Source organism: Rattus norvegicus, chromosome 10 (assembly GCF_021556685.1).
Source record: "Rattus norvegicus strain SHRSP/BbbUtx chromosome 10, alternate assembly SHRSP_T2T, whole genome shotgun sequence".
Taxonomy (NCBI): domain Eukaryota; kingdom Metazoa; phylum Chordata; class Mammalia; order Rodentia; family Muridae; genus Rattus; species Rattus norvegicus.
In genome coordinates, this window is record NC_141543.1 from 107,791,375 (window position 1) to 107,819,055 (window position 27,681).

General features: G+C 50.2%; 1 protein-coding gene and 2 long non-coding RNA genes across 5 annotated transcripts; 2 read left to right on the forward strand and 1 right to left on the reverse strand.

Annotated features, from left to right (window-relative positions):
* Positions 1–795: 795 nt before the first annotated feature.
* Positions 796–27,622, reverse strand: Srp68 (signal recognition particle 68). 3 transcript variants are annotated; one of them, XR_015630847.1, is made up of 16 exons: positions 27,333–27,529; positions 25,353–25,419; positions 21,338–21,451; positions 18,504–18,699; positions 16,783–16,865; positions 16,431–16,540; positions 15,317–15,399; positions 15,095–15,235; positions 8,824–8,922; positions 7,346–7,410; positions 5,752–5,908; positions 4,685–4,779; positions 2,497–3,561; positions 2,286–2,361; positions 1,867–1,919; positions 796–1,554 (listed from the first exon to the last, which is right to left on the reverse strand). XR_015630847.1 is itself a non-coding variant. In NM_001108840.1 (16 exon segments), coding segments are annotated over 16 exon segments (1,878 nt in total). In that variant the 5' UTR covers positions 27,514–27,622; the 3' UTR covers positions 797–1,326.
* On the forward strand, positions 10,355–11,169 carry LOC120095213 (uncharacterized). The gene is made up of 2 exons (XR_015632267.1): positions 10,355–10,446; positions 10,557–11,169. It is a non-coding gene; the product is annotated as an uncharacterized LOC120095213 (long non-coding RNA).
* Positions 21,769–24,818, forward strand: LOC148003188 (uncharacterized). Its single transcript, XR_015632271.1, has 2 exons — positions 21,769–22,928; positions 22,963–24,818. It is a non-coding gene; the product is annotated as an uncharacterized LOC148003188 (long non-coding RNA).
* Positions 27,623–27,681: the final 59 nt, after the last annotated feature.

Sequence of the window (27,681 nt, forward strand, 5' to 3'; positions counted from 1 at the left end):
CGATTCCAGAAAGGAATGTAATGGCCCCGGCACTGCCTCCGCCCATCTGGGACACTGACCAAAGCCTTCAGGACTATGTGTAGCTGTCAACCTGTAGCCATCCGTCTTGCTATATCCTCCTAGGGAAGGACAGAGAAGAGGGAGGGAACGGGGTGGGGGGAGGAAACTCCTAAATCATAGGCAGATGGCGAAACTTAGAATAAACTCCCATGATAGTCAAAACCACGTCAATAAACAGCCGTGAAGCTCCTGGACACTTTAGCAATTCCCCAGGGAGAAGGCAGCCTCCCTGAGCACCCCAGGCTAGCCCACCATGTTCCCATAACCCTTTCTAGTTCGCCTTGGTGTGTGCTGGGATCAAGAACCCTCCTCAGCCCCTGCACACTATCCAGCCTGTTCTTGTCTGAACCACATGGAACCAACATTTCATCCTGGTGGGCCTTCGCTTTCCAAAGGGTCCGAGGGGCACCTGTGTGTTTCAGGTTTATGCCAGGTTTATTCTTCCTTGAGTTGCTTTTTGTGATGGCTGCTGCTGAATCTGTCATGGAGATTAAATAAAAGTATGTCCAAAGTAAACAGCCACAAGAGGAAAGGACAGAAGGAGGTGTGGCGGCATCTGAATCACAGATGGGGACACGGACAAGTGCTTCTCAGGCACACCTGGATCTCAGGCACACCTGGATCAGCCACATCTGGCTGCCAGCAAGGCAGGGCGCACTTGCCCTCGTCATTCAACCAGGTCCCAGGAGAGCTGGGATGTGGGTGAGGGAAGACAGGCACAGACCAGGCACAGTCTCCATCATCTTTGCCTTTTAATAGAAGATTTGGTTTCGTCATTTACGAGTGTAACATAGTTAAAAATAGAGCACTCTGCTTGTTCTCGGAGAAGGGGTAAGGCTGACCACAGCTCTGGGTGACACTGCTCATGTTTCAGTCACTGACAAAGTTCAGGAGACTCTGGACGCTCACAGCAAGGAGTCGTTTCAAATCCCTGGGACTGAGGACACATGACAAACACTGCCAAGCCCCCCAGGCCTGGTGTGGACCCCGAACACGTACTGACCAAAAGTGACCAGCCATGGCTTACAAGGGCAGGACAGCAGCAGTCCCCAGGAGGCACAGGGGACACAGAGACCCTGACTCTGGGCCCAGAAGATGACAGGCTACCAAAGTAAGTCACAAACACACAAGATGAATGGTCACAGGGCCGAGGGTACTGAGCTCTGCCCCAGGCAATGCAGAACTGGATTTAATGCCATGAAACTTGCTGGGTCTGTTTCAATGCAGAGCAAGTCAGGACCTCCCTGCCCCTGAGGAAGAGCCTGGTTAGCTCCTGAAACCAAAGATGCCCTTGATGTAGCCTGTGAGGCCGCTCTTGGTCTTCTGCTCCAATTTGTCCTCAAGAGGTGGGAAGGCCACGTGGTTGAGGGCCAGGTCAAAGAACAGAGGCTTGCAGGGGATGGGCTGGAATCCGGGGGGGAAGTGCACGAGGCTGGCCTGCTTGGTGACAAGGGAAGGGTCCAGGCAAAAGGTCTCAAACCGTTCAACGAGAGGCTGGAAGACAGAGCAAAATGTCAATCAGAAGGCCACAGTAGGTACTTGAAATCAAACCTGGGTCCCCTACAAGAGCAACAAGTGCTCTTAACTGCTGAGCCATCTCTCCAGTCCTGTGTCTTACATCAATTACTGGCAAAGAGTAGCTTGTAGGGACCTTCCTCCACTTCCCTTCCTTAGGGGATGTGGACCCCACCCCCAACAAGCCACTGAGTAGGGTGTCTGGGCAAGGAAAGGAAGTGGGGTGCCTAGACCCAGGGACAGAATGTCCCTTGCCCCTCAAATCCCAGAGCCAGCCTGGCCTGGCCTTACCGTATTGTCCTTGACTTGGGAGGCCGTGTCAGTTTGATGGGACTCATTTGCATCTGAAAATTCCACAGGGATTTAGTAAGAATGGGGACTTTGCACACTCTTGCCATGGTGTGGCTTTTCATCAGTGTTGATCAGGGCTCTAAATCCCAAGTAAAGCTAGGCAGCAGGAACACAGCAGGGATCCACTGTGACCAACCCACAGGAGCTGCAGAGTTTGGAAGATGCTAAGGAAAAAGGAAGTTCGACTGGGTTTTCCACATTGCTCTGCATGGCTGAGTGCCCAGTGTAGTGTAGCAGGCACGGGCTAGGAAACATCAATCTTAGAAGATGCTTTCTACAGTAAAACGGTGGTGCTGGGTGTGGAAGCAGAGTAGCAGAGGGGGTCTGGGGACTCGGCCAAGAGCAGGGAGGGGGCTCACCCAGGATAGCTGCGGCCTGCAGCGAGCACTTCTCTGACCGCACCTGAGTGATGAGCTCTTGCACATCAGGCAGGTCCTGCAGTAACAAAGAACACACTCACCAGCAGGCCGGGGTAACTGGTCCCACTGGGGTTTCACCATATTTTTTTTAAACTTAAAAAACAACGCAGGAGGCAGAAGCAGGCAGATCTCTTGTGGGTTCAAGGCTAACCTGGTCCACAGGAGAGTTCTAGGACAGCCAGGGATACACAGAGAAACCCGTCTCAAAAACAAAACATACCCAAATGTCTTTACTATAAAAAAGAAAAACAAAAAATTCAACACATGTTGGTTCTTGTGGTTAATCCTAGCCCCTGGGAAATAGGGGCAAAAAGAACCAAGAGTTCAAGGCCAGACTCAGCCACACAAGTGAGTTTGAGACCAACCTGGAGATCCCATTTCTGCAAACATCAGAAACCAATACCAAGGCTACCCTGTCTTCTTTCTCGTGGGAAAGGCTGACACAGCTTAAGAGAGCAATGCTCTGCTGAGCTCTGAATGCCGACACCCAGTGTACACAGCCGTTAATTCAAACTTCACGAGCACTCTGGGGCAGCCGCTCTGAACTTGGCATTTCACGAATGAGAGTCCTGAACCATGGCGATGGTAAAGGCTGGGCCAGCCACACCCCCAAGGCCAAAGGTGGGTGCAGAGTCAGGCTGTGAAATCCCCAGTGTCAATCCCAGATCTCACACTAGTCGGAAGCACTCATGGGGACACAGGTGATCCCAGTGAGTAGCCGATCTGAGGACAATATGTGGGTGGGGTTTGTTTCTCTTCACACAGCCCTGGCATTTCCCCACTCTTATTTCTGCACACAGGCCTTTGCTGTGATTCTGAGCTTGCTTTACAGCCTAGACTAGCTTCAAACTCCTGATTCTGCAGCCTCAGCTCTTCAGGGCAAGGGTTACGGGTGTGTCCTACAAGAGCTGGTTGGAATGACTTCCGGTCAGAGCTAAGCCCTCCTCAGGCCCAGAGCAGAGTGGGTTACAGTCCAGTGACTCAGGGCGAAGGGAGGAGAAGGGCTGCCTTAGTGCCAGCCAGTGACTGCACCCTCACAGTCCCTGACCCCTCATGAGCGCTGGAAACACAGAGAGGTCAGCTCACCTTCAGGCTGTTCTTGAAGGCTCCCCCATGAGAACTCACTTCACTTGCATATTTGAGAACTCTGTCATACAGGACGAGGGCTTCGCTCCACTTCTTCACCAGCACGTAGGACTGAGCGATGAAGAAACACCTGACAGAGAGAGTTGCCGGCTAAAGCAACAGCCACCCAACACCAGGGCTGTCCTTGCTGGCAGGCTTAATGTTAAAACTGGAAACAGGACTCTCAACTCTGGATCACAGCCTGCAAAACCCCACCCTAACGCTCGGCAGGCAAACTTCCAAGTGTCCCAGCAATTTCAGATGGCTCTGGAGGTCTAACGAGCGCCACTGCCTTTCACTTTTCACTGGCTGATGTCAGAGGAGGCAGTTGCCCAGGATGATGGCAGAGAGGCAGGTGAGAGAGGAGTGCAGACTACATCCAACATAACCCGAGTCATTGCTGTTCACATGGCTACACCATAACTATCTATTCATCTCTAACCATAGCTTTTCAAAAACAAAAAAAAAAAAAAAACAAAAACAAAAACAAAAAAACACATCAAAATTCTACAGGGCTAACAGAGCTTTAGTGCTGCCATTGACATAGCAGGAGGGACATGAGTAAAGACAGGGCGCCCGAGGGAGACCAGGAGACGACGTGCTCACTCTCCTCTGCCCTCTGCCTAGACCCGTGTCCTTGTGAGCGGTCACTTTCAAGTGAGCCACACTAAGACTCAGCTCTTGGTGTGAGGATTTGAGGTGCTTGGTTTACCTCAGTTCAGCTCCCTGACCTGGCTGCTCCACTTTGCCAATGTCTTTGCAACGTGTGGCTCTCTCAGAGCTTGTACTGGAGTGAAGAAGAGACAGAAAATAGGGCTAATCCCGAAGTCCATCAGAAACTCAGATGGAGGGCTGGAGAGGTGGCTCAGTGGTTAAGAGCACTAACTGCTCTTCCAGAGGACCTGAGTTCAATTCCCAGCAACCACATGGTGGCTCACAACCATCTGTAATGAGATCTGATGTCCTTTTCTGGTGTGTCTGAAGAGAGCAACAGTGTGTTCACATACATGAAATAAATAAATCTTTAAAAAAAAAAAGAAAAGAAAAGAAAGAAACTCAGATGGAGAACTCGGGGCTCCTGGCCGCCATCTTTGCTGAGGATCCCCTTTAAACAAGCCGGGCTGAGAGCCAACTGTAATTGACCTGTGGGAGCGGGAGCCACCAAGCTTAGTGCTGGAATTGAGAGCAGAGCCCCTAATCCTAAGGGATGTTACCTGTAAGCTTTGAACACCAGGGTCTTGAGGCCTATCTCTTTCTGGAAGGTTCTGTCTTCTTCTAAGCCAGGAAGCTGCAGCAATTCCACCAGATTCTGTACAACAGATAGAACAAGAAAACCCATGAGGAGGAGGCCCAGCCTGATCTTGTCAGGAGACCTTTCAGAAACAGGTACAGGCAGAGGAGTCCACAGTCAAAATGACTGCCGGTGTCCCCACCCTCCCGGCACCAAATCACACCTGTGCTTTACCACTCAACCCATCTCACCAACCTTCAGGGACTTCCTGGACCACATGGACCGGGAACCTGCACTTCAGGCTGGTCCACTCACTTGACGGTGACAGGCAGCTTGTGTTTATGCATATACTAACATGTATGTACACGTGTGCATATATGTACATGGAGGCCAGAGGTCAAAACTGGGTATTTTCCTCAACTGTTCTCTGCCTGATTTTTCTTTCTCCCTCCCTTCCCTTTTGAGACAGGGTCTCTTTATTATGTAGCCCTGGCTGACCTGGAGCTCACTAGTGGAGAGACCCAGCTGGCTGCCTCTGCCTCCCACACCTCACCCAGGTGTCATCTCTTTTTCTTTGCAGGATGTTTTTTACTTGTGTGTGTTTGTGTGTGCACACGTACAGTGCTCAGCGAGACCAGAGAAGGGTTTCAGATCCTCATGAGCTGGAGTTCAGGTGATTGGGAGCCATCTGACTTGAGCTCTGGGAACCAAACTTAGGTTCTCTGAAACGGGTATATGTGTGCGCGCGCGTGCATGAGTGTGTGTGTGTGTTCTAACTGACCAGCAGGTGACACAGCGTGGATTCAGGTCTCTGAATGCCCCAGCACCTGCAGAGTATCTTCCATGGGGAAAGCACCAAGGGAAAGCCTGCAGGTGCACAAGCATTTATACCTCAAAGTGCCTGATCTGGAACACTAGGCTGTCAATTCCCTCAAGACCTTTGTCCTCCCTACCTACTGTCACCCTAGGCTCTCAAAAGCCCTTCATATCCTAATCATTTCGTGTTCAGCACGGCAGAGGGGAGCTGCGTTTCTGGTCCCTGGGGGTTACCTGCAGAATGATGTCGTAGAGCCGGATGAGGTCCTGAGGCCGGGGAGAGCGCTTGCTGTCATCTTCCGGCTGCTGCTGCAGCAGAGCCCTGTGCAGCCCTTTAGCCATGTTCTCATTTCTCCTGATCGCTGTGGACAGCTTGATGTAGGTCAGGTAGCTGCAACGTACACACCGGCTCAGGCTACACAAGGAAGCTCTTGCTCAGGAAAGAATGCTAGACTGACCTGGGACTGACCTGGGGCTGACCTGGGGGTGACCTGGGACCGACCTGGGGGGTGGGGTGCAGAGTATCACAGAGAAGGGCTGTCTGGCCCTTCACACCTTCCCCAAAGCCACAAGCTCCCAGTTTCAGAGGACACTGCTAGTCCTCAGAAAGCAGCAACCAACTTCTGATGGGTGAGCTGCTGGGTCATGACCCAGGGCAGTGTGCTGTCACCATGTGGCCGCAGTCACACTTAGTCACAGGGGCTGCTTTAAGAGTGCATACAAGGATGAGAAGGGAGAAGGCCACAGCTACACTAGTCAAGACCAGCTAGGTTTTGAGAGAGAAGAGACGTAAACACGTAAAGAAGGTTAAAATAACTGAGTTTAAACATGGTGTGTACGGAGAGATGCTCCTAAAAGATTTTCCTATTACACACGCAGGCACAGGTTTACTTACAACAGTCATGAAAACACAGTAACTACCTGATTCCTCACTCATTACTCTGCCCCAAAGACGCCCTCTCCACATGGACATCTTAACAGAGCAGAAAGCCACACCCTGACCCAGCCAGCTCTGACGGTGGGATGGCGTCCCACGTGTCCTCAGTCTGAGTGGAGGTGAGGGTTCAGAGGCCCCGCTCCAGGTCAGGTGAGCTCAACCCTGACTCTGGGGCTCTAGAGGCAGAACTCTCCAGGAGCTTCTTTCTCCTCAGGCTGATTAAACAGATAACATCTATGGCCAACCCTGTGCGATATGCCAAGGACCTGAGTCATCTGACAGTCAGTTTGACATCCACAAATACCAAACCCCCAAGAATGGAGATCAAGTGTGACTAGGGAGGAGTGTGTGTGTGTGTGTGTGTGTGTGTGTGTGTGTGTGTGATGTCAAGCGGACACACTGACACAGAGCCTTGTGTTATTGCACAAGTAGCAGCAGCAGCAGCAGCAAATGCAGAGGGAGAACCAGCCACCAGCAGGCAGGGTAGCCAGTGCCCACACAGGAAGACACCAGGTAGATGCTGGTCTCACACAGAGGCTTGCAGGGCAGATGGGATGGACTGAAGCCAGCCTGGTCTACACAGTGAATTCTAGGACAGCAGGGCTATGTAGACAGACTCTGCCTCAAATGAATAAGCAAAGAGAAAGGAAGAAGAAAAGGGCTCAAGAGTCAGACAGGTGGTTAAGAGCACAGGGTGCTCTCACAGAAGACCAGGGTTAGAGTCCCAGTACCCACACAACAGCCCACAACCACCTGCAACTCCAGTGCCAGGGGACCCAGCGCCCTCTTCTGGCCCTTGGGAGCAGCAGGGACACATGGGTGCAGGCAGCTGTATGTAAGAAGTAAAACTTCAAACTGTGGATGCACATAAACCCCCACCAAGTCACTCACCTGTGCAGGTACTGGAGATTCGATACCTTCCCTGACTCTCCATCGACGGTGTAATCTCTCTGTTTCTGAAAAAGCAAAAAGGGTAAAAATAAAACTCCTGGCCTTGGGGTTGGGGATTTAGCTCAGTGGTAGAGCACTTGCCTAGCAAGTGCAAGGTCCTGGGTTCGGTCCCCAGCTCCGAAAACAACAACAACAACAACAACAACAACCCAAAAAAAAAAAAAAAAAAAAAAAAAAAAAACCAAAAAACTCCTGGCCTTGGCTCTCAGGAACCATCAACTACTATGGGCCACAAAGTTCCCTCCACAGAGTCACACATTCTGTCAAGTGCCTGTCATGCCCTCAGAAATCAATTCACAGAAGGACAAGATTATCCCGTTGCCACTGACAGCCAACACCTGGCCTTGACGACAGAATGCTGACAACAGCCGGTTGAGGCTCCCAGTCCTCTGCTCCCTGTCCTGCCCCAAACCCTACATCAGACAGTCCTGTCAGGCACAGGTGCACCCCTGCACTGCTATGGCGAGACTGAAGAAGAAAGAGTCTGAACTTGATTACAGTCCGGGAACTTAGTGAGATCTTGCCTCAAACTATCATTTAAAAAAAAAAAATAGGGTTGGGGATTTAGCTCAGTGGTAGAGCGCTTGCCTAGCAAGCGCAAGGCCCTGGGTTCGGTCCCCAGCTCCGAAAAAAAAAAGAAAAAAAAAATAACCCACAAGACTTGCCTAGCACGCACAAAGCTCTGGGTTCAATGTGTAGAACCACAAAACAAAAAAAGCAACGAGACCACAGCCCCACTGCTTTAGACCCAAATTCTACCGTCTCTGGTGTGCCCAGTGCCGTCACACCTGAGTGAGGCTGAGGACAGTCCCCTAAGCCACCCACACCCTTGACCTCCACCATCCGTGGAGATGTTACTGCACGTGGTACAAAGACTCTGGGTGTTTCGGCAGTCCTCCAGCCTCTGTGTTACAATTGCAGGTGTGCGCCACCTCCCCTCTTTATAGCCATCTCTGTGTAAGTTAAAATGGCGGGAACCAGTCATGGCTTCAACTTGTGCAGACCTAACTCTCCACAGGCTGAGGCTGGGGCAGGAACCGGGATCTATCTTGGGTTACATAGTTAGGTTCTGTGTCAACAGAAGACCAACAGGTGGAATCATCTACAGGGGACGCTGCACGAGGGAGACACTAGGGTGTGGTAGAAAGCTGCTCTTAGGTTTTCAGTCTAGAGGCCTGGAAGGATCTCGGTAATAACACCATTAGGAAAGGCAGTGCTCATGGGCACATCCAGCTGAGACCATTGGATGATGGCAGAATGACCAAGGGAATGACCAGAGCCCAGAGGCCTCTGCTGCTTACAAGCTCATCACATCTACAAACAGCCCAAGGCCAAGTGCTGACCCCTGGGAGCACCCTGCAGGACAGCACAGACGTGGGAGGACGGAGGACCCAGCCCAGGGCAGGAGATGGGCTGACCTGATCAGGCTTGAGCTCCTCCCTCACGGCCTGGAGGGCGTCTCGGCACTCACTGAGCATCGACTCGAACAGACGCTCCTTCGTTTCTTCACTTTCAGCCTACACAGCGGCAAAATGGAGCAAGAGATTGTTTGCAGCAGACCGGAGGAGGGCATGGCCATAACGCCATCTCCCCCCACCCCCATGTGCATGCACCCCTTTCCCCAAGATTCTTTAAAAGTTCTGTGTAGGGGCCACAGGGGGCCAAAAGAGGGTGCGGGGTCCCCTGGAGCTAGAGCTGTGAGCCACCAATAGTGAGCTGGGATCTGAGCCTGGGTCCTCCGAGAGCAGCAGCTGAGCCTACATCAGGTCTCACCGCCCTTCCAAACCCCTGAGGAAGGCAGGCATCATATGGCTCCGAGGCCTCATCTGCAAACCTTCACGATGTGAGCCAGTTTCTGGTTTCTTTAAGATTCAAGCACGAGACACACATTTCTAATCAATAACCAACCAGAAAGATATTTCTCCTAAGACTAAGTTGTCTTCTCTAGACATTCTGGGTCCAATGTTGTACATGGCCAACTCTTTGAGAACAACTTCTGGGCAGAAATGGTTAACGAGAGGTGACAGTCTTCACACAGTACTAGGCGTTACCCTTGCTACACCGCTTGGATAAATGACCAAGTGACTCATTAACTGTTACCGACCTAAAGAATCCGACCGAGCAGGGAGGCCACAAAAGGCAAAAGCAGTTGGCCCTGTGCCGCTGCCGACCACTGAAGTGAAAGCGTCAGCACTCCATGGTTGTGTGTGACTTTCCACAGAGCTAACAGGCATCCTGAGAAAACCCTTCAGCTGGCCTCTCAGGAACCACAGAAACCCGTCCAGAACAGCCGCCCACGCCCGTGAGAGGCGAAGGCGCTTGGGTGAAGCTGTCTGAAGATCTCTTGTGTTTTTCCTCCTTTTTAAGTGTTACTAAATCTCTGTAAACTGTCCACTGTATGCCACACAGGCACTTCCACTCACAGGCCACCTGACTTTCCTGTCCCCTACTCACCCGGGAAACAAATCAGGGCCGTGGCCTCCCTCCCGTAACTTGAAGGCAAACAGGGCCCCATCAGCTCACTTCCCACCAGAGCAGTGCCTGCTGTCCCACAGACACCCGTGCTCTAGACAGGCCGCAGTGCAGTGAGCAACAGCGTATGTAGCTGCTGGGACTAAACATCTATGTGATTTCCATTCAACAAAAACCGGGAGGTGCTGTTCTGTCCGCTGGGACTCCAGAGAAATCCTCTTCATCACCTAATCAGACTCTGAGGTTTCGGCGGAACTGGGAAAATAGAGTAAGATAGGTGAACCCCCGTGAAGCCATCTAAGGACTTGGACAGTCACCACAGAAGGGCTCAGCTCCGCGGCAGCACTGCTCAGATGTGGGGCTGTGCTGTCTGGCAATGGACAGTAAGTAAGGACCCATCTTCCTTCCTATTGGTAGGAAATGTTCAAATTTAAAAATCAAAGGATTCCAGAACACTAAGCCTCCCAGGTCACCACGGTACCCGAGTGCTGAGGACAAACTTCGACGCTCCCCCACGTTCTACATCTCAGTGAGGATTTATGAAGATTTTCCACAACAACCAAGAAGAGGTCTGAGGGAGGGAGGGACTTGGTGGGCTGTTTTCCATGTGCTGCCCACGCTGCTGAGTGACTCAGAGACCAGCAGGACCTGAGCACTTGCCATGGGTCTTCCTGCCTAGGGCAAAATGTCTCCAGACAGGAAGTCTTCGTGTGTTTGCTGCTGTCTTTTACTCTGGAACCTAAACCTGAAGCCCAGGTGACGCCCGAAAGCAGACACACCTTTCAACATGCAGGGGCAGGACTCCTCACTGCACAGCCCAGCCCACATCTGCTACAGAGCCGGTGCACAATGGCACACTCCCTAAATAAAACCTTGTGGCCCAGCCAGACCCTGTCCCCGTGCCGTGCCTAGAAGTGACGACCTGCCTGCCTAGTCTCAGTGAATCAGTGGAACTCCAACGCTCAGGGTGCGTGTGCTTCGGACTTTCTTCCCCAGTGGTGCCCTAGGCCAGCCAGGGCAACGACACCGCGCCACACCGGCTCCAGCCGTTACAGACACTCCTGGGTTGTTCTCACTGGTTGATAGGAATTTTGGGGAGATGGTGGTGTGTGACTAAGAGACACACAGGCATGCCTGGCCGCATTCTCCACCACACCCACAGGAGATCATGGGGACAGGACCCAAGTCTCACCCAGCCGGAGAGAGAGGTCCAGAAGAAAGAACACAAGGAAACAAAGACAGCTACAGTGTACTCATATACATAAATAAATAAATCTTTAAAAAAATGAAAATGTTATTTTAAAAAAATGGGGGTGGGGAGGGGTAAATGCTCTTATTCTTTCTATTCAGCTGGGTTCGATCGTTGGGACTTGCATGGTGGAAGGAGGAAACTGACTTTTCTCTCCAGTTGTCCTCTGACAGCAGCTGTGTGTTGTGGCACGCACGTCTCCCCCAGCCCCACAAAAGCACATTTAAGATGTAATAATAAATAAATATAACAAACAAAGACAGGTTTGCTGGTTTCCCCCAGAACTGAATGGGGTATAAATGATCAGGCACGCAAATGTTTAAAATCTCACAAAGGAGCTGCCCGCCCCAAATAACCTCCCAGCACCACTGCGCGTGACCACGGGGACTGAGTAAGTATAAGAATGTAAGATGATGGGGTTGGGGATTTAGCTCAGTGGTAGAGCGCTTGCCTAGGAAGCGCAAGGCCCTGGGTTCGGTCCCCAGCTCCGGAAAAAAGAACAACAACAAAAAAAGAAAAAAAAAAAAAAAAAAAAAAAGAATGTAAGATGACGCCGGGTGCTGTGATGCACACCTTTAGTCCCAGTGCTTGGGAGGCAGAGGCAGGAGGATGTCTGTGAGTTCGAGGCCAGCATGGTCTACATAGCAAGTTCCAGGGCAGTAAGGGTTACAGAAAAACCCTGTTTCAAGAAAAAAAACAAACACACGTGCACATATGACAGCAGGAATGAAGACGGCACGTTCGTCCCCCGTTACTCCTCCCTCCTCTACCTCCGACAAACGGTTCAGTATTTCTGTCATGAAGATTCCTACCGGGAAGAAATCAGCTAGGGCTGCCAAAATGGCACTGCACTTCCTGGACAGCGGAGGGGCCACTGTCAACTGAGACACCAGCCACTGAAGTCAGGTAGCCACATCTCTGAGGCACGGGTGGATAGCACTGGAGTCCCCGAATGAAGACAGACACAAACTACCCGCCCACTGCTCCAGGCGCACCCGAATCCAGTTTGTCTGTGCAGGAGAAGCTGTGTGTGTCTCCTAACATCCACTCTGCCGAGGAACAGCCACACATAAGCAGTGAAAGGCTCGAGGCCAGGGGCACAGGGTACTCACCCTCAATACAGAACCCTGGACCAACTTCCCGGCAGACATGCACAAATCATGTTCATAAGGGAGAGGCACGTGCTGGGTCTGCCTGCACGCCCCCTTTGACCTCAGACTTCAGAGGCCAGCCTGGTCCACACAGAATTCTAGGCTAGCTAGGACTACACGGTGAGAAAGTATGGTGAGACTATCACTACATGTTGCATGAAGACACACCTATATGATTTCACGATTAAAAAGTTAAGTAGGGTTGACAAGATGGCTCAAGGGTAAAGGAGCTTACCCCCCACAACGCCAACCTGATAACCTGAGGTCATCCCCAGTACTCACAGAGAGAAAAGGAAAAAACCAACCACATAGAGTTGTCTTCTGACCGCCACATATTGACATACACCCAAGCTCTTGAGTACACACACACACACACACACACACATCTGGCTTAGCACACACCAGAGCTCTCGAGTGCAGGTGGGAGTGCACACACTCTCTCACACATACAATACTGGCCCTCTGGTGGAGTTGGGGAACCTCTGGGAAATGTCACAAGACAGAGCAGCCGTACCACAGAGCCTGCTCTCCTGTGAAGTTATTGTTGGCAGCTCCTTTTCTTCTTGGAAAAAAGACTTTAAGGCCAAGAGAACAGTACGTGCAGAGAAGCCCGAGTCATCAACACTGACGTCCGGCTGCAGCCCTCACTTTCAGAGTAGGAGGCTGAACAAAAGCTTCAAAATAATCATTCACTCAGAAAACAGACTGAACCTGTTTATTTTAAAACAGAATATCATATCAAAAGCCTGAACTTGCTAAGTAGACCAGGCTGATGACCTAGATGGCCTTGAACTCACAGAAATCTGCCTGTTTCTGCCTCCCTGGTAGGGTTAGAGGGAACCTGCCACCAAGCCTGCAGACCTGAGTTCAATCCCTAGGAACCATGAGGTAGAAGGAAGAAACTAACTCCTTCAAAGTTCCTCTGACTTTCACATGTGTACATGTGGCCTTACATGTGGTAAATAAAAAAAAAAAATAATAAAATAAAAATTTAAAACTTGGGGTTGGGGATTTGGCTCAGTGGTAGAGCGCTTGCCTAGCAAGCACAAGGCCCTGGGTTCGGTCCCCAGCTCGGAAAAAAAAAAAAAATTTAAAACTTAAGACAGTGTTCTTAGTTTGAAAATCTATTCTCAATAGTAATTAAAAACATAGAAAAAAACCCTTTGATCCTAGCACTCAGGAGGCAGAGACAGGTAGGTCTCTGGGAGTTCCAGGCCAGACTGGTCTACAAAGAGAGTTCCAGAACAGCCATTGCTACACAGAGAAATCCTGTCTCAAAGAGCCCCCAAAAAAAGGGGGGCGGAGGAGGCAGGAGAAAGCCGGGTGTGCACCCCAGGCTTTAACCCCAGCTCACAGGTAGGAGGCGCAGGCAGGCAGGCCGGCCTCTGTGAGTTTAAGGCCGGCCTGGTCTACTCAGCAAGTTCCAGGCTTCAGTATGACTGCCTTGCTGCTCCATCACTTCGGGTGCGGTGAGGCCGATAGCAGACCGCACGCAGGCCCTGAGAGGCTCACCTGCTCTAGCCGCATGGTAAGCATCGTGTTCATCTCCTTCTGTGAACACAGTTCCACTCCTGAGTCATGAGCTCACGGTGGTTGGCTAGATTTTCTTTTCTTTACTCAGAACTGGAATATGGTCACTTTACTTTTTTTCTTCTCCTTGTCATCAAAACCCTGAACCGTGACCTGTCTTGTCTTTTCCTCCCAGTGCCAGGGACTGCTCTGAGGTGTCTAGCATGAGCGTACTTGCAGCCCCCGAGCTGCTTTACGAGTGTCTACCCGATGTCAGCCCTTAGTCACAAAAAAATCCACAGGCATTTGTGTGTACGAACCCACTCACAAAATAAATGAACGTAAAGAACTTGAGTTCGCTCTCCAGCCCTCTAGCTTAGGAAGAACAAACTTTAGGTGCTGTTGTCTCTCCGCTTGAAGCAAAGGAAAAGAAGGTGGCAGAGCAGTGTGCAGCACAGGCCGGCACAGAAGTAAATCCTTCAATTGCTAAAAAGTTGCTTCCGACCCAAAGCAGCCCCTGTGGGAAGTGGCTGTGAAGTCACCGACACAGGTCGCAATGCAGGCTCCAGTAGGTGCCAGACTTTGGCAGCTCCTGACCTGAGAGGCCAGTGTACCTCACTGTTTTCAAAGCTGCCCCTCGCCTGCTGTGGAGGAACTCTAAATGGCCTCACCGTGGCCTCAGGAGTGCTCTGGATGCCTATCTTTGGGGCTACATCTGCTTGTTCACAGCTACAAGCAGGTGACCATGTCAGTAAGGAGCTTCAAGTACAGCTCTACACGACCACTCTGTGCCAACCACACAGAACCCGATATTCTGGTTCACCCAGGCTCTTGTGAACGGCCCAGGTATGAGGGGTGGCCCTGAGGGCAAGGAGGAGGAGACAGCAGGTCAGACTCCAGCAGCCTGACAGCAGCTGCACCCCCTCTCCCACACCTCTTTTTTTTTTGGTTCTTTTTTTTTTCGGAGCTGGGGACCGAACCCAGGGCCTTGCGCTTCCTAGGTAAGCACTCTACCACTGAGCTAAATCCCCAGCCCCTCCCCCACACCTCTTAAAGCTCCTTTTCCCCCATGACTGTCACTGTAACCTACCCTGTAAATGTAATTCCTGGGGTTGGGGATTTAGCTCAGTGGTAGAGCTCTGCAAGCGCAAGGCCCTGGGTTCGGTCCCCAGCTCCAAAAAAAAAGAAAAAAGAGGAAAAAAAAAAAAAAAAAGAAAAAAAATGTAATTCTTTCACACCTGACTTTACAAAGATGACCTTCAAATACACACAGAAGCGAGCAGCATACCAAGAGTCCTCCCTCCTCACCTGCACAATGGCGGCTTCATTGTCAGCCAGTCCCAGTAAGAAGATCCTCACTTTGTCGATCTTCACGGGAACCGTCCTGCCCCTCCACTCCACCTCACTCATGGTCGCTGCCTGCTTGGCTCGAGTCTGAGTGATCAAGGCCTGCATGGTGGAGTTTAGAGGTTAGAGGTGGCCACACTCTTCCAAGTCACCTTTCACAGCAACATGTGTATTTCAGATTACCTCAAGTTTTTCAGCAAGGAGCCCCTCTGTGCCCCCAGACCTCAGTCTCATCTGCATGAGTTCATTGATGGCTGACTGGTCCCCTGTGAGAGAGAGAGGGGGGGGCAGTTGTTTAGGGCTTTGTGCTCTCTGGACAACCCCTCCATTTAGTTGAGACTGACAGTTCCTTCCCTTTAGCGAAGTGGAACATGCCACAGCAGCCCCTCGGCACCATCTGCTCTGAAGATGAGAACCTTGGGAACACTGGTCACAGCGCGGGTACACGGCCTCACACTGGTCTAAGTTCTCAAGAGCTCAAGGCCAAGCTGAGCCCTAAGATTAACCATGGACCTTGAGAAACTACGGCAGGCTAGTACAGGCCCCACTGGACAACAGCTCTACCATGGGGCTGATAGGACTGGAGACGGCTCAGCAGCGAGAGCATTCGTGGCTCCACAGAGGATGGTATGGCGGTCCCGGGGGACCTCCCTAGGCAATGCATGCACACGGGACACATAAACACGGGCCGGCGCATAGACACAAACATCAACATCTTTAAGGAAAAAAGTCCCACTCTGTGGAGAGGATGGGAAGGGAAGTTGTGCAGGTTTGGGCTCAGGGAGAACATGAAAATCCTCTTATCTTCTACTTAGTCTTACTGTATACTCGAAACTCCTCCAAAATGTACGACCACATTGGCCGGAGACGCTCAACTGCTCCGGGGAGTGGAACGTAAAGGGATGCAAACAGAAGCCAAACAGCCAGGTCTGAGGATTGGAGTGCGGCTGTCAGAGACAGCTCTTCATCAGTGTGTGTGTGTGTGTGTGTGTCTGTGCGCACGTGCGTGCGCGCACCCGCGAAGGTATGTAACACAGTGCCCGTCAGACAGCTGCACTGTTACTATCACTAAAACTAAGGCTAACTCAGCTGTAGTGTGTGGTCGCACCCTCAATCCTAGCACTTGGGAGGCAGAGGCAGGTGGGTCTCTGCGAATGTGAGGCCACTCTTGTCTACACGGTGAAACCCAAAACAAACACTCTCAGGCCATGGTTGGATGTTGAGACACAGGGCAAGTCACATGAGCCTCCCAGCAAGCCGAGAGAGGTGAGAAGCACCTCCCTGGAGCACTGCTCACCAATGTTATATGCACAGTAGCGGATGTTGGGCGAGATCTCCTCTACGCGCTGGTTGTACAGCACAGCCTGCTCCTCTGTGAACGCGCTGGCTAGCTTCTCATAGATAGTTCTGCAAGCAAAGACATGCCAGACATTCTTAAAACATGGAAGCCATATTTTAAGAAAAGAAACTCACAAGGACCATGTGGTCAAAAACAAAGCCCAGCCTTTGAGGGTATCTGTTGCCCACCAGAGGGGCAGATTCTAAGGACAGGAGGGGAGAAGGGAAACGGCCTAACTCCCATGAAGGCAGTAGCAGGTTCTACAGCCCGACTGGCTGTGGCTGGAGCAGCCGTCCTGTCTGGAGCTTACTTGCATCTGTTGAAAGCCTCAATGGCAGCTTTCCACTCCTGGTGTTCAAAGCGCAGCATCCCCGAGAGGTAAGCTGTATAGGCCTGTGAGGGGACGGACAGACGGAAGGACGGAAGCAATGAGCAAGGAGCTTTTCAGGTTTGCTTTTCTGTTGCTGTTGGGGTGCTGTGGAAGGACCCCAGACTGTGTACACTAGGGAGGTGCTCGACCACTCAGCATGCTTAGCCCGCAGAGAACTGCTGCTTCAGCACGCCACGCTCTGGCCCCATGCCCACGATGGCTTCCAACTACTGCAGCGAGTGTGGTGGCTTGCATGCATGCTCGCTCGCGCGCTCTCTCTCTCTCTCTCTCTCTCTCTCTCTCTCTCTCTCTCTCTCTTCCCCACCACCTCCACTCCCTTTCTTTTCTGGAGACCTTCGGCTTTTTACCGTGCAGCTCTGGCTGGCCTAGAAATCACCATGAAGACCAGGCTGGCCTTGAACTCTGGGTTCCACCTGCCTCTGCCTACTGAGTGCTGGATGAAAGGTGTGCGCCACCCTGCTTTGGAGTCAGATTGGCTTTTCTTTCTTATCCAAATATATGTGGACGTTTTGCCAGCATATATGCCTGTGTACTGAACTTGTGCCTAGAGTTACAGACAGCTGGGATCTGCCGTGTGGGTGCTGAGAACTGAACCCAGAGCCTCTGGAAGAGCAGCCAGTGCTCTCTCTAACCACTGAGCCACCTCTTCAGCATCATCAAGTTGACTTTTAAAGAGAAAAACTAACTAAAATAATAAAGTGTGATACATAGATAGTTTTTATGGTTCACTTTTTCCCAGGAAAGAACTCAAAACAAAGGATACCCAGGTCACAGCTCATGCCAGACATGTGTCCATTTCACCTCATCACTGGTTTCTAGGCCATCACATAAGCATCAGAAGTTCAACACTCGGCCTTGGAGGTGCTCAGCAGGCAAGTGTTACTGTGAGAGCATCAGTTTGATCTCTGGAATCGTTTCCTTCTACAAACATGTCACCCCACACCCACACCCCAAACACAATAGCATTTCTGTTAAATTTCAATACTGCCAGGCATGACAGTACACACCTTAAAATCCCAAGCATTCAAGAAACTGAGGCGGGGGGAGTGTGGCTCTGATTCCAGCACTCTCCCACGAGTATAATCTCCGCACTTGTTTAGGCCTGGCAAGACGGTTGAGTGAGGTTCAGCCCGGACCATAGAAGGCCCAGTTTAAAAAGAACAGACGTGGGGCTGGCGAGATGGCTCAGTGGTTAGAGTGAAGACAACCGGCTGCTCTTCCAGAGGACCCAGGTTCAACTCCTCACTCCTATATGGCAGCCCACAACTGAGTGTGACTGAGAACCAACATTCTCCTCTGACCTCCAGGAGTACTAATCACGCATGCTGTGCACAGGCATACATGTAAATAAATAGCCACACATAAAATAATTAAAAACAGGGCTGGAGAGATGGCTCAGTGGTTAAAAGCGCTGACTGCTCTCCCAGAGGTCCTGAGTTCAATTCCCAGCAACCACATGGTGGCTCACAACCATCTGTAATGGGATCTGATGCCGCCTTCTGGTGTGTCTGAAGTCAGCTACAGTGTACTCATACATAAAGTAAATAAATCTTTAAAAAAAAGAAAGAAAGAAAGAAAGAAAGAAAGAAAGAAAGAAAGAAAGAAAGAAAGAAGGAAAGAAAGAAAGAAAAGGCAGTGACCTGAGCCTCTAGCTTGGTCTTAGCATCCACACGGCTGCTCTCACACAAGCGCTCCAGTTCCTCGGCGTGCTTCACGGCTTTTCGAAGGCGAGACAGCAAGTGAAACCGTTTTCGGGGCTCGGTGTTGGCTTCCTGTTTGAGCTGCATGGCGTAGCTCCAGGCTCTTTCTGCATCCATCAGAACCAGCAGCAGGTATCTACAGCAGAGCTGGGAGTGAGCAAGGGCCGGGGACCGGACCCAGTGCATTCTGAGGTACATTTCTCCATCCTTCTGTCCCTCCCTCAGGATTCCTCACAGAAGAGACCCCAGGTCAGCATCTCTGACACTGTCCAGGGCTATACCTCACAGTTGTAGTCACTAGAGGGTCTATTTCAGATTAGGCCACTCCAGGGGCAGAACCCAGTCAGAGACAAATGCCTAAATGGTAGGATGCTCTGTTGGGCATGGTGGCACTCACTGCTAACCCTAGCACTCTCATGGCTAAGGCAGGAGGACCATAAGTTCCAGGAAAGACTGGGCAACAGAGTGAGACCCTATCTCACAGCAGGCAAGCAAAGAAACACTACAACCTCAGAGAGACAGTTATGTTGAGCAGTGTTGGACCGCTGCACTACAGGCTGCGCTGGAGGACCTGCGCCTTCACTTACAGTGACTGGGACACTGATCTCTCTGTGCCTCACTGCGCTAACACACACAACACCAACCATAGCGGCACTTCCCGATAGTCAGCACTGATGTCTGCCGTGGTCCTCAGGAGGCTTTAAACTGCAGTCTCATATTTTTTTTCCTCTTTTTCCTTCTTTTTTTTCGGAGCTGGGGACTGAACCCAGAGCCTTGCCTAGCAAGCGCTCTACCACTGAGCTAAATCCTCAACCCTTTTCCTCTTTCTTCTAATGGAGATTAAACTCAGAACCAGCCTCATGGATAGTGGCAAATGCTCTCTACAACTGAGCTGGGTGCCGAGCCACGAGTTTGTTGGTTTTTGAGGCAGAAGCCCTAATGGTGGTGCCCATGCTGGCCTTCTCACTCTGCTGCCCAAGAAAGTCTCAATCGCAGTCCCTTCTGCCTTAGCCTCCTCAACAGCTGAGGTACAGTCCCGCTCCCCAGGCCCGGCTAGCTAATCCTTTTAATACTGTCCAACCAAAATAAAGAATCTCGGGGCCGAAGTGGCTAAGTGACAGACTGGCCCTGGGTTCAAACTCTGAAATCACAATAATAACCAAGAAACTTCATCAAAAGCAATTCTAACTGGACCTCCTGGGCTCACCGCTCTGTCCTGTTCCTTCCACCACAGCCCCGACTTCTAGCGTTTTGACTGCACCCCCCATACCAGGCTAGTCCCTGCTTCCCAAACACAGGGCAACCTCCAAAGCTGTAGTTCCTTCAATCCTTAGACTCACCAAGCTGCTCTCCCTCCTCGAAAACCCTTCAAGGGCAGTTGTCCTCTGTGTGAGTTTCCTCATCAAGTGCGACTGGCTCAGTCCTCCCCTCCGTGAGTGGACATGCTTAGAAATGCTCCCTGGTTTTGCATCTGACACAGAGCTCTGAGCAGGATCCTACCTCCTCTCCCTCTCTACCCAGCACGGCATTGAGCTCAGCCCTGGCTGTGCTTTGGACCAGACTTGTTCTTTTTTCGGGAAGTACAGGTGGGGTGGGATAGTGGTGTTAAGACAAGGTTTCCTTTCGGTCCCCAGCTCCGAAAAAAAAAAAGAACCAAAAAAAAAAAAAAAAAAAAAAAAAAAGACAAGGTTTCCTGTGTAGCCCCAGTCTGGAACTCCTTTTGTAGACCAGGTTAGCCTCAAACTCAGAAGACCTCATGCTTCTATCTCCTGTGCTGGGATGAAAGGCATGTGCCCCACCCCTGGCTATAAGATTATTTTTCTAAAGAACTCATGCTTTAGGTTCTGAAGACCTCAGTCTACCATTCTTCTTTTATAACAAAACATAAACAATACAAATCTTTTCTTGTTTTGAGACAGGGTTTCTCTGTTTAGCTTTGGCTGGCCTTGAACTTACAGTGATCCGCCAGTCTCTACCTCCTGGGATTAAAGATGTGCACTTTTAATTTGTATGCATGTGGGGTGTATTCATCTGTGTGTGCATGTACACATGCATGCGCTTAGAGGCCAGAGGTCAACACCAGGTGACATCTCCATAGTCTATCTCCACTTTACTTTTCGAGACAGATGTCTTGGTGAAGCTGGAGCTCACCACCTTGGCTAGCCTGGCCAACCAGCAAACCACAGGGATAATGTTGTTTCTACCTTCCTGGTCAGCACAGTCACCACCCAGCTGTTTACTGTGGTGCCAGGGATTCAAACTCAAGTTCACACGTTTGAATGGACACACTCTCCCAACAAGCTGTCTCTTCAGCCACAACACAATCTACACAAACAGGCAGCAAGAAAACCATCTGGTCCAAACTGAAGCTCCAGGAACTGATTTCCTGAAGACACAATTCAGATTACTTCACAGACTTGATTCTTTCTTGGAGGGAGGGGAGCAATTTGAGATAGGGCGTCACAGAGCTCATGCTGCCCTCAAAGTTACTAAGTAGCCAAGGACTTTCCCGAATTCTTGGTCCTCCTGCCTGTTTCCCTGCATTGGTGTGTACGCTAGCCCATCCATGTTCTGTGCTGCTGTTGAGCACGGCCAGGTTTTTGCATATGTGAGGCAGGTGCAGCAGCTACTGAACTGTACCCCAACCCCTGCACAGCTGTTGAGCAAGCTCCTGGCATCTCTTCCCCTAGAACTGCAACCCCCACAGAGCTGCTCAGGGGCTCATGAGAGACACTGCTCAGTCCAGATCAGCAAAATGGACGTAGAGCCTGCACCTGCTGTCAGTCAGGAGCTCCTCTGTCACTTTCTTCCCGGTGAATTTGTGTCTGTTCCCCATCTTAAAGTTGAGTGTTTTCCGGAGGCGCCTTTGTCTTCGAGAACAGTAGCCCCTGCAATGAAATACAAAACAAGACCCACTGAGCCGAGCTGTCGTACTGTGGACACAATACTCTATAATAATGTAGGGACAAACTCAGGACTGTTCATGTCACCTGCCTAACAACTAACACAGGGCAGCAATGTGACTGCCAGGACAGAAAACAATGAAATTCTACACACCCACGAATCATCTAATACGACATAAAATGACCACATTTTCCCACTTCTTGGTTTTCTGAGACAGTGTCTAACACTGCAGCACAGCAGGCCTGGAACTTATTAGGTCGCCCAGGCTGTACCTCAGATTTCTTTTCTTTTTTTTTTTTTAAGATTTATTTATTTTATTTATTATGAGTACACTGTAGCTGTCTTCAGACACACCAGAAGAGGGCATCGGATCCCATTACAGATGGTTGTGAGCCACCATGTGGTTGCTGGGAATTGAACTCAGGACCTCTGGAAGAGCAGTCAGTGCTCTTAACCCCTGAGCCATCCCTCCAGCCCCTGTACCTAGAATTTCAAGGCCATCCACCTGCCTCCACTTACCAAGTGCTAAGATTACATGTGCGAGCCACATGTCTTGCTTCAAATATTTAAATATTGCCCCATTATCACGGGTTTTTTAAAAGATTCCTTTTTTTCTTAAAATTTTTATGTGTATAGTGTTTTGTCTATGTGTATATCTGTACATTACTTGTGTGCCTGGTAGGCTCAGAGGCCAGAAAAGGGGTGTCAGATCCCTTGGAGTTAGAGTTGTAAGCCATCATGTGGGTGATGGGACTCAAACTTGAGTGCTCTGGAAGAGTAGTCAGTGCTCCTAACTGCTGAGCCACCTCTCCAGTCCCAGAATCACAGTCTTAAAAGCTTCCAGAACATAGAGTATCAAATACAAGGTCCAGGAATGGTGGTACACACACAACACTCAGAGATCAAGGCAGGAGGAACAAGGGTTTAAAGTAAATCTTGTCCACACAGTCAGCCTGAGCTATGAGACGTGTCTCAAAAAAGCCAAATCAATAAATTAGTAAAGTCTAAATCTGAAATCTATCAAAATGTCCACAATACTTGCTTCTCTCTGGGTCTCTAACAAAAAAGATCCATCCCTTTTGGTTCCATTGTTGTAATAGTTTATAAATTCATGCAATGTGGAACTCAAAAAAAAAAAAAAAAAAAAAGGTGGAGCCAGCCCTGTGCCTTGGACTGGGAAAAATACCAAATAAGGGGTGTGTCACTAATCTTTGCCTAATGCACAGATAGACATTATGTAGCACACTAGGGTACAGTTCAACCTTTGATGCTAGAAGAAAAAGAGAGCAGGAGAGATGGTTTCTGTGGAGGTGTGGCCTGCAGGAGAGACAGTCTCTGTGCTCTGTGGAGGTGTGGCCTGCAGGAGAGACAGTCTCTGTGCTCTGTGGAGGTGTGGCCTGCAGGAGAGACAGTCTCTGTGCTCTGTGGAGGTGTGGCCTGTAGAAGAGACAGTCTGTGGAGGTGTGGCTTGCAGGAGGAGAGACAGTCTGTGGAGGTGTGGCTTGCAGGAGGAGAGACAGTCTGTGGAGGTGTGGTCTGCAGGAGAGACAGTCTGTGGAGGTGTGGCCTGCAGGAGAGACAGTCTGTGAAGGTGTGGCTGTGCACAGCTGTGGAGTGGCAGCAGTTGCAGTTCCAGACAAGTTCAGAGCTGCTCAAGTCTCCAGCATAAGGACAGCAATAATCAGCATATGTTTACTATCAACTGCCAGCCTAGTGAGGCACATTTTCATGAAAATCTGTTGTGTAAGAAAATCCTGGAGTAGAGCTGCTCCCAACTGTCATCAGGCAGCGCCTCATTAAACAATTGGGATGCACAAGTCATGTGACAGACAATAAACAAGGGCAGCCCTAAACAAGGGGAGAGTGAGCTGAGAATTTCCTGCAGTAAGGAGCAGTTCCTCACGGGACATTCACAGGTCACGCTGGTGCATGAGATCTGAATCACACGAGTCTGGACTCATTCTGACAGGACACGGGTGCTCCGTCCATGCACACCCACAGGCGAACTCTGTCTGTCTCTATAGAGTAGAACTTCCTCGGCCCCTTCTCTGCTCCCTCAATCTACTCCACGCGTGTGGCCTTTGACCCTACTGATTCTTCCTAAGATGTCATCAACAAAGCCCAAATAGGGGCCAGGGAGTAGGTAAAGCACAGTAGAAAAAGACATCTGCCACCATGTAGATGACCTGAGTCCATCTTCGGAACCCACACTGGTGAAAGGAGAGAACCGTCTTCTGCAAGCTGTCCCCTCAACCTCCACAAGTGTGCCTCAGCATGTATGTACCCATACACAAACACATGTGAACACAAAATAAATAACACATACTAAGAAAGGAGGGACTGGAGAGATGGTTCTGTGGTTAAGATCGACTTCTACTCCTCCAAAGGTCCTGTGTTCAGTTCCCAGCAGCTCACCAGATGGTTCCTACCACTAGTGGTAACTCTAGCTCCAGGGGACCCAACACCTCTTCTATACTCCTCAGGCACCTGCCCTGAAGACAGCATCAGACGCCCCGGAACTGGAGCTACAGGTGGCTGTGAGTCAATTTGGCAAGCCAGCCCAAGCCAAACTGTGAGATGCTGCCTCAAAGAAAGCAAGACTTAGGGATGCACACAACAGCGGAGCACTGGCCGAAGTGTCTAAGGTTCTGGTCACAACCCCCAGGACCATAAAGTAAACAACCAACCTGAGACTGGCAGGCTCGGGGAGCCACACCCGAACGACCACTGTGTGGCAGGCTAACTTAAGCAGATCTTAACTTAAGGCTAGCCTGGGCTACTAGCAATTCTGAAGCCAGCCATTACTATGTTGTAAGACTCTTTCAAAAGAACAAAACAAAACAAAACAACGAAAGCACAGCCAGGCGGGTGCCCACCTATAAAGCGAGCACTTGGCAGGAGGTGAGAGCAAGCAGGAGGCCAGCGTGGACGACAGCCGCTAGTTCAGAACACCTAACCCAGATGCCATATCTAAAACAGAGGCACTAAGAGGTGCAATTCAGCTTAGTAATAAAGTTCCTCCAAACACCCAAAGACCCTGGGCGTCATCCCAATAAAAGTAAGTTGCACTTGAACAGGGCACATTCTAATATATGCAAAAAATGACTGCAGGATACCTAGTCAAGTAAGGGAAGACTGTGGTCGGTTATAACCTGACAGGGTTTCTGCTGACCAAACCTGAGTCAGTTTAAGCACCAAAATAATATTAATGTATAAGTCATAAACTCAATGGACACTACAGAATATACATGGACACACTATTGCCTAACAAGAATGTACATTTACGGGGTTGGGGATTTGGCTCAGTGGTAGAGCACTTGCCTAGCAAGCGCAAGGCCCTGGGTTCGGTCCCCAGCTCCGAAAAAAAAAAAAAAGAAAAAGAAAAAGAAAAAAAGAATGTACATTCACAGAATTTCAAAGTTCTTTCTTATAAAATACTTATTAAAAAATAAAATAAAATAAAGAAAACAGTGACTTTGCAGGGAGACTCTCAATCAAAGACAGACAGACTTCAGCAAGCAAGCACTCAAACCATAAAAAAATTATTTGTATTCTTTCTGTGTGTGTTTGCCTGAAAGTATGTCTGTACACTACATGCATGGAGTGCTGGCAGGGGCCAGATGAAAGCTTTCAACTCCCTGAGACTGGGAGTCCACAGATGGCTGTGAGCCACCTGGGTGCCGGGAATCAAACCTAGGTCCTCTGGTGCTTTTCACACCGAGCCGTCTCTCTAGCCCTTGTGAAAACTTACACTTGGAATACATGCCTTCTGAAGATGCAGGATAATGCTGAACCATCCCACACAGCAGAGCGAGCAGACCAACAAAATCGGCTATATTAGAAAATGCCACCGTTACCGCCACCCACGGTGTGCAGGACACTGACCTGTACCGCTGGAAGTCTCCGTGCCGTAGGCCATGCTGCTGCTGCGACTCCTTAATAACCTGCAGAACTAGAGCCAGGATCAAGGAAAAGCTCACAGCGACGAAAGCCCAGCAGGGCAAGGACTGCGCTGCCACTGAAGGCACACTGACCTTCTGCGGGAGCCCAGGGATGTTAACCATGGGTCCTTCTGTAACTGTCCAATAGTCACCTTATCAAAGGACAAGGCTAAGTTTATACTTTGTGAACTGTCCCAACTGTTACTATTTCAGACACCAGGAGGGGAAAGTGCTGGTAGGGAGTCTCAAACCCAGCAGATTAAATAAAGCTTCTGTGTTCTAAATGCTGCCTCTGAGGTGTTTACCTGGACCTCACACATCACTCATTCAAACAGACTCCAGTTATAAATGCCAGGGGCCAACTATACAGCTATACGCCACCAGGGCTTGCCAGATTTAACTTTCCAACAGCTGTTAACACTTCCAAAATCTACGGTCAGCACGTGTCAAGCAAGATGTGCCAATTTCCATTAAAAAAAAAAATCGAAGTTTATCTTCTTCCTGGGCATTCTAACATGTAGTAAGAACAATATTACCAGAGCAAAAGCAAAATACAAATCCGCGAGAATTTACACCAAAAAACCAAACAAAAACAAAACAAAACAAAACAAAAAAACCCTGCATGTTTTATTTCAGAAATTCCTCTGAATCATCTCCATTTGATACACATCTCAAAAAGCCACAAAGGACTCCAGCAAAGGCCTAATCTTAGCATTCAGAAGGAACAGGGACGAGAAGCAGTTCAAGGCCAGACTGGGCTACACAGCCAAACTTTGTCTCAGAAACAAACTGGCTGGAGAGATGGCTCAGGGCTTAACAGCACTTGCTGCTCTTCCAGAGGAATCCAGGTTCAACTCCCAGCACCCACAAGGAGGTGTTTAACATCTGTAACTCCAGTTCCTGGGGATCCACATGTACTTTAGGCCTTTGTGGGTACCAGGCACACATGTGATACACAAACATGCAGGCAAACACACATAAAATAAAAAACATGTAAAAGTATTTAAAATAACACATAAAACCAAAAGAGCCACATGCTACTATTGGAACCACACAAATGATACATAAACTAATACAGACGAGAAAAAGACTCCTGAGGTTGGGAGATTGCTCAGCTGGTGAAGGACTTGCTGTGTAAGCAAGTTCCCCAGAACCCACGTAAAAAGGCCATACTGTTGCTTGCACATGCTCTCACAGAGTCGGGATGGCAAGAGAAAGATCCTTGGAGCCTACAGCCTCAAAGTAAAAGTAGAGAATTAGAAAGTCGATGTTGACCTCTGACCTGCACACACAGAACCGGCGCGCGCCTACACCCATACCCACGGGGACTCGCACACTCAAAAAAAGTAATTCCTCCAGTACTTCACGAAGAGCCCAACAAGATAAAATGCCTTACAGTCCTACTTTGAAAAACTGTACACACGATATTAACAAACTAAAGTAACTTATATTCAAAACAGGGAAGAAGCTTTTCCGGAGAGCACTCGACCTCCATTTTCAAAGCATCTAGCTGTCTTATTATCCAGCATACAACAGCTGTCCGACAACAGCCCTACGCAGAAATGTTAAAGCTGCTGTTTCCTCTCCACAGTCGGGTGGCTCACGGTACCAACTAGGAACTCTGCAGCGTGGGCAGAGTGTCAATCCCAGCTCAGCCCTCCAACCGGACATCTGAGGGGCAACAGAAGGAAACCTGTCCAATACCTCCACACCACTTGCAAAAAAAGCTCTGGCAAGCGAGGAGCTTGCGAGGAAAGACAGGACAAGAGGCAAACCATGGACGTGGGAATGCTGAAAGTAAAGAGCAAGAGAAACGGCAGGCCTCGACCTCCGCAACCCAGGTACCGGCACCGGCTGCCTCTCCCGCCCCCAGCCCCCAGATCGACACGTAGTCATTGCGAGTTAGGCCACTGCTCTAGGATACTCTCCAAACTCAGGCTATCCCCGAACTCTTTGTTTGCCTTCGATCCGGCTGAAGGGCGTTCGTTTTCTTTATTCTCGTCTCCTCCGGCACTGCGTCCACCTCCGCTCCCTCCGCCGCCGCCGCCGCCGCCGCTCCCACCACCACCACTACCACCACCCGGGATCTGCTTCTCAGCAGCCATCTTGCCCCTGAGCCGCAAAGCAGGATGGGATGGAGGAGGCGAGACGACCAGCAGCGGGAGAGAGCGGCACCTTCCTGGCCGGGTTGATGGTACACTGACGGACTCCGCCTCGTTTTTTTCTCGTGCCTTTGCGGTGTGTTGGTGTGCGCCTGCGCGACCGGGGTTGAG

What these genes read in the sequence shown, in the direction of transcription:
- Srp68 (XM_087573492.1), bottom strand. Translation starts at nt 8,883, where the DNA reads ATGCTCAGTGAGTGCCGAGACGCCCTCCAGGCCGTGAGGGAGGAGCTC. An exon ending in AGGAGCTCAAGCCTGATCAG is followed by an intron (nt 7,411 to 8,823) that starts GTCAGCCCATCT and finishes TTGCTTTTTCAG; the next exon opens with AAACAGAGAGATTACACCGT. An exon ending in CTGGTGTTCAAAGCTTACAG is followed by an intron (nt 3,562 to 4,684) that starts GTAACATCCCTT and finishes TCTCTCTGTCAG; the next exon opens with GTGTTTCTTCATCGCTCAGT.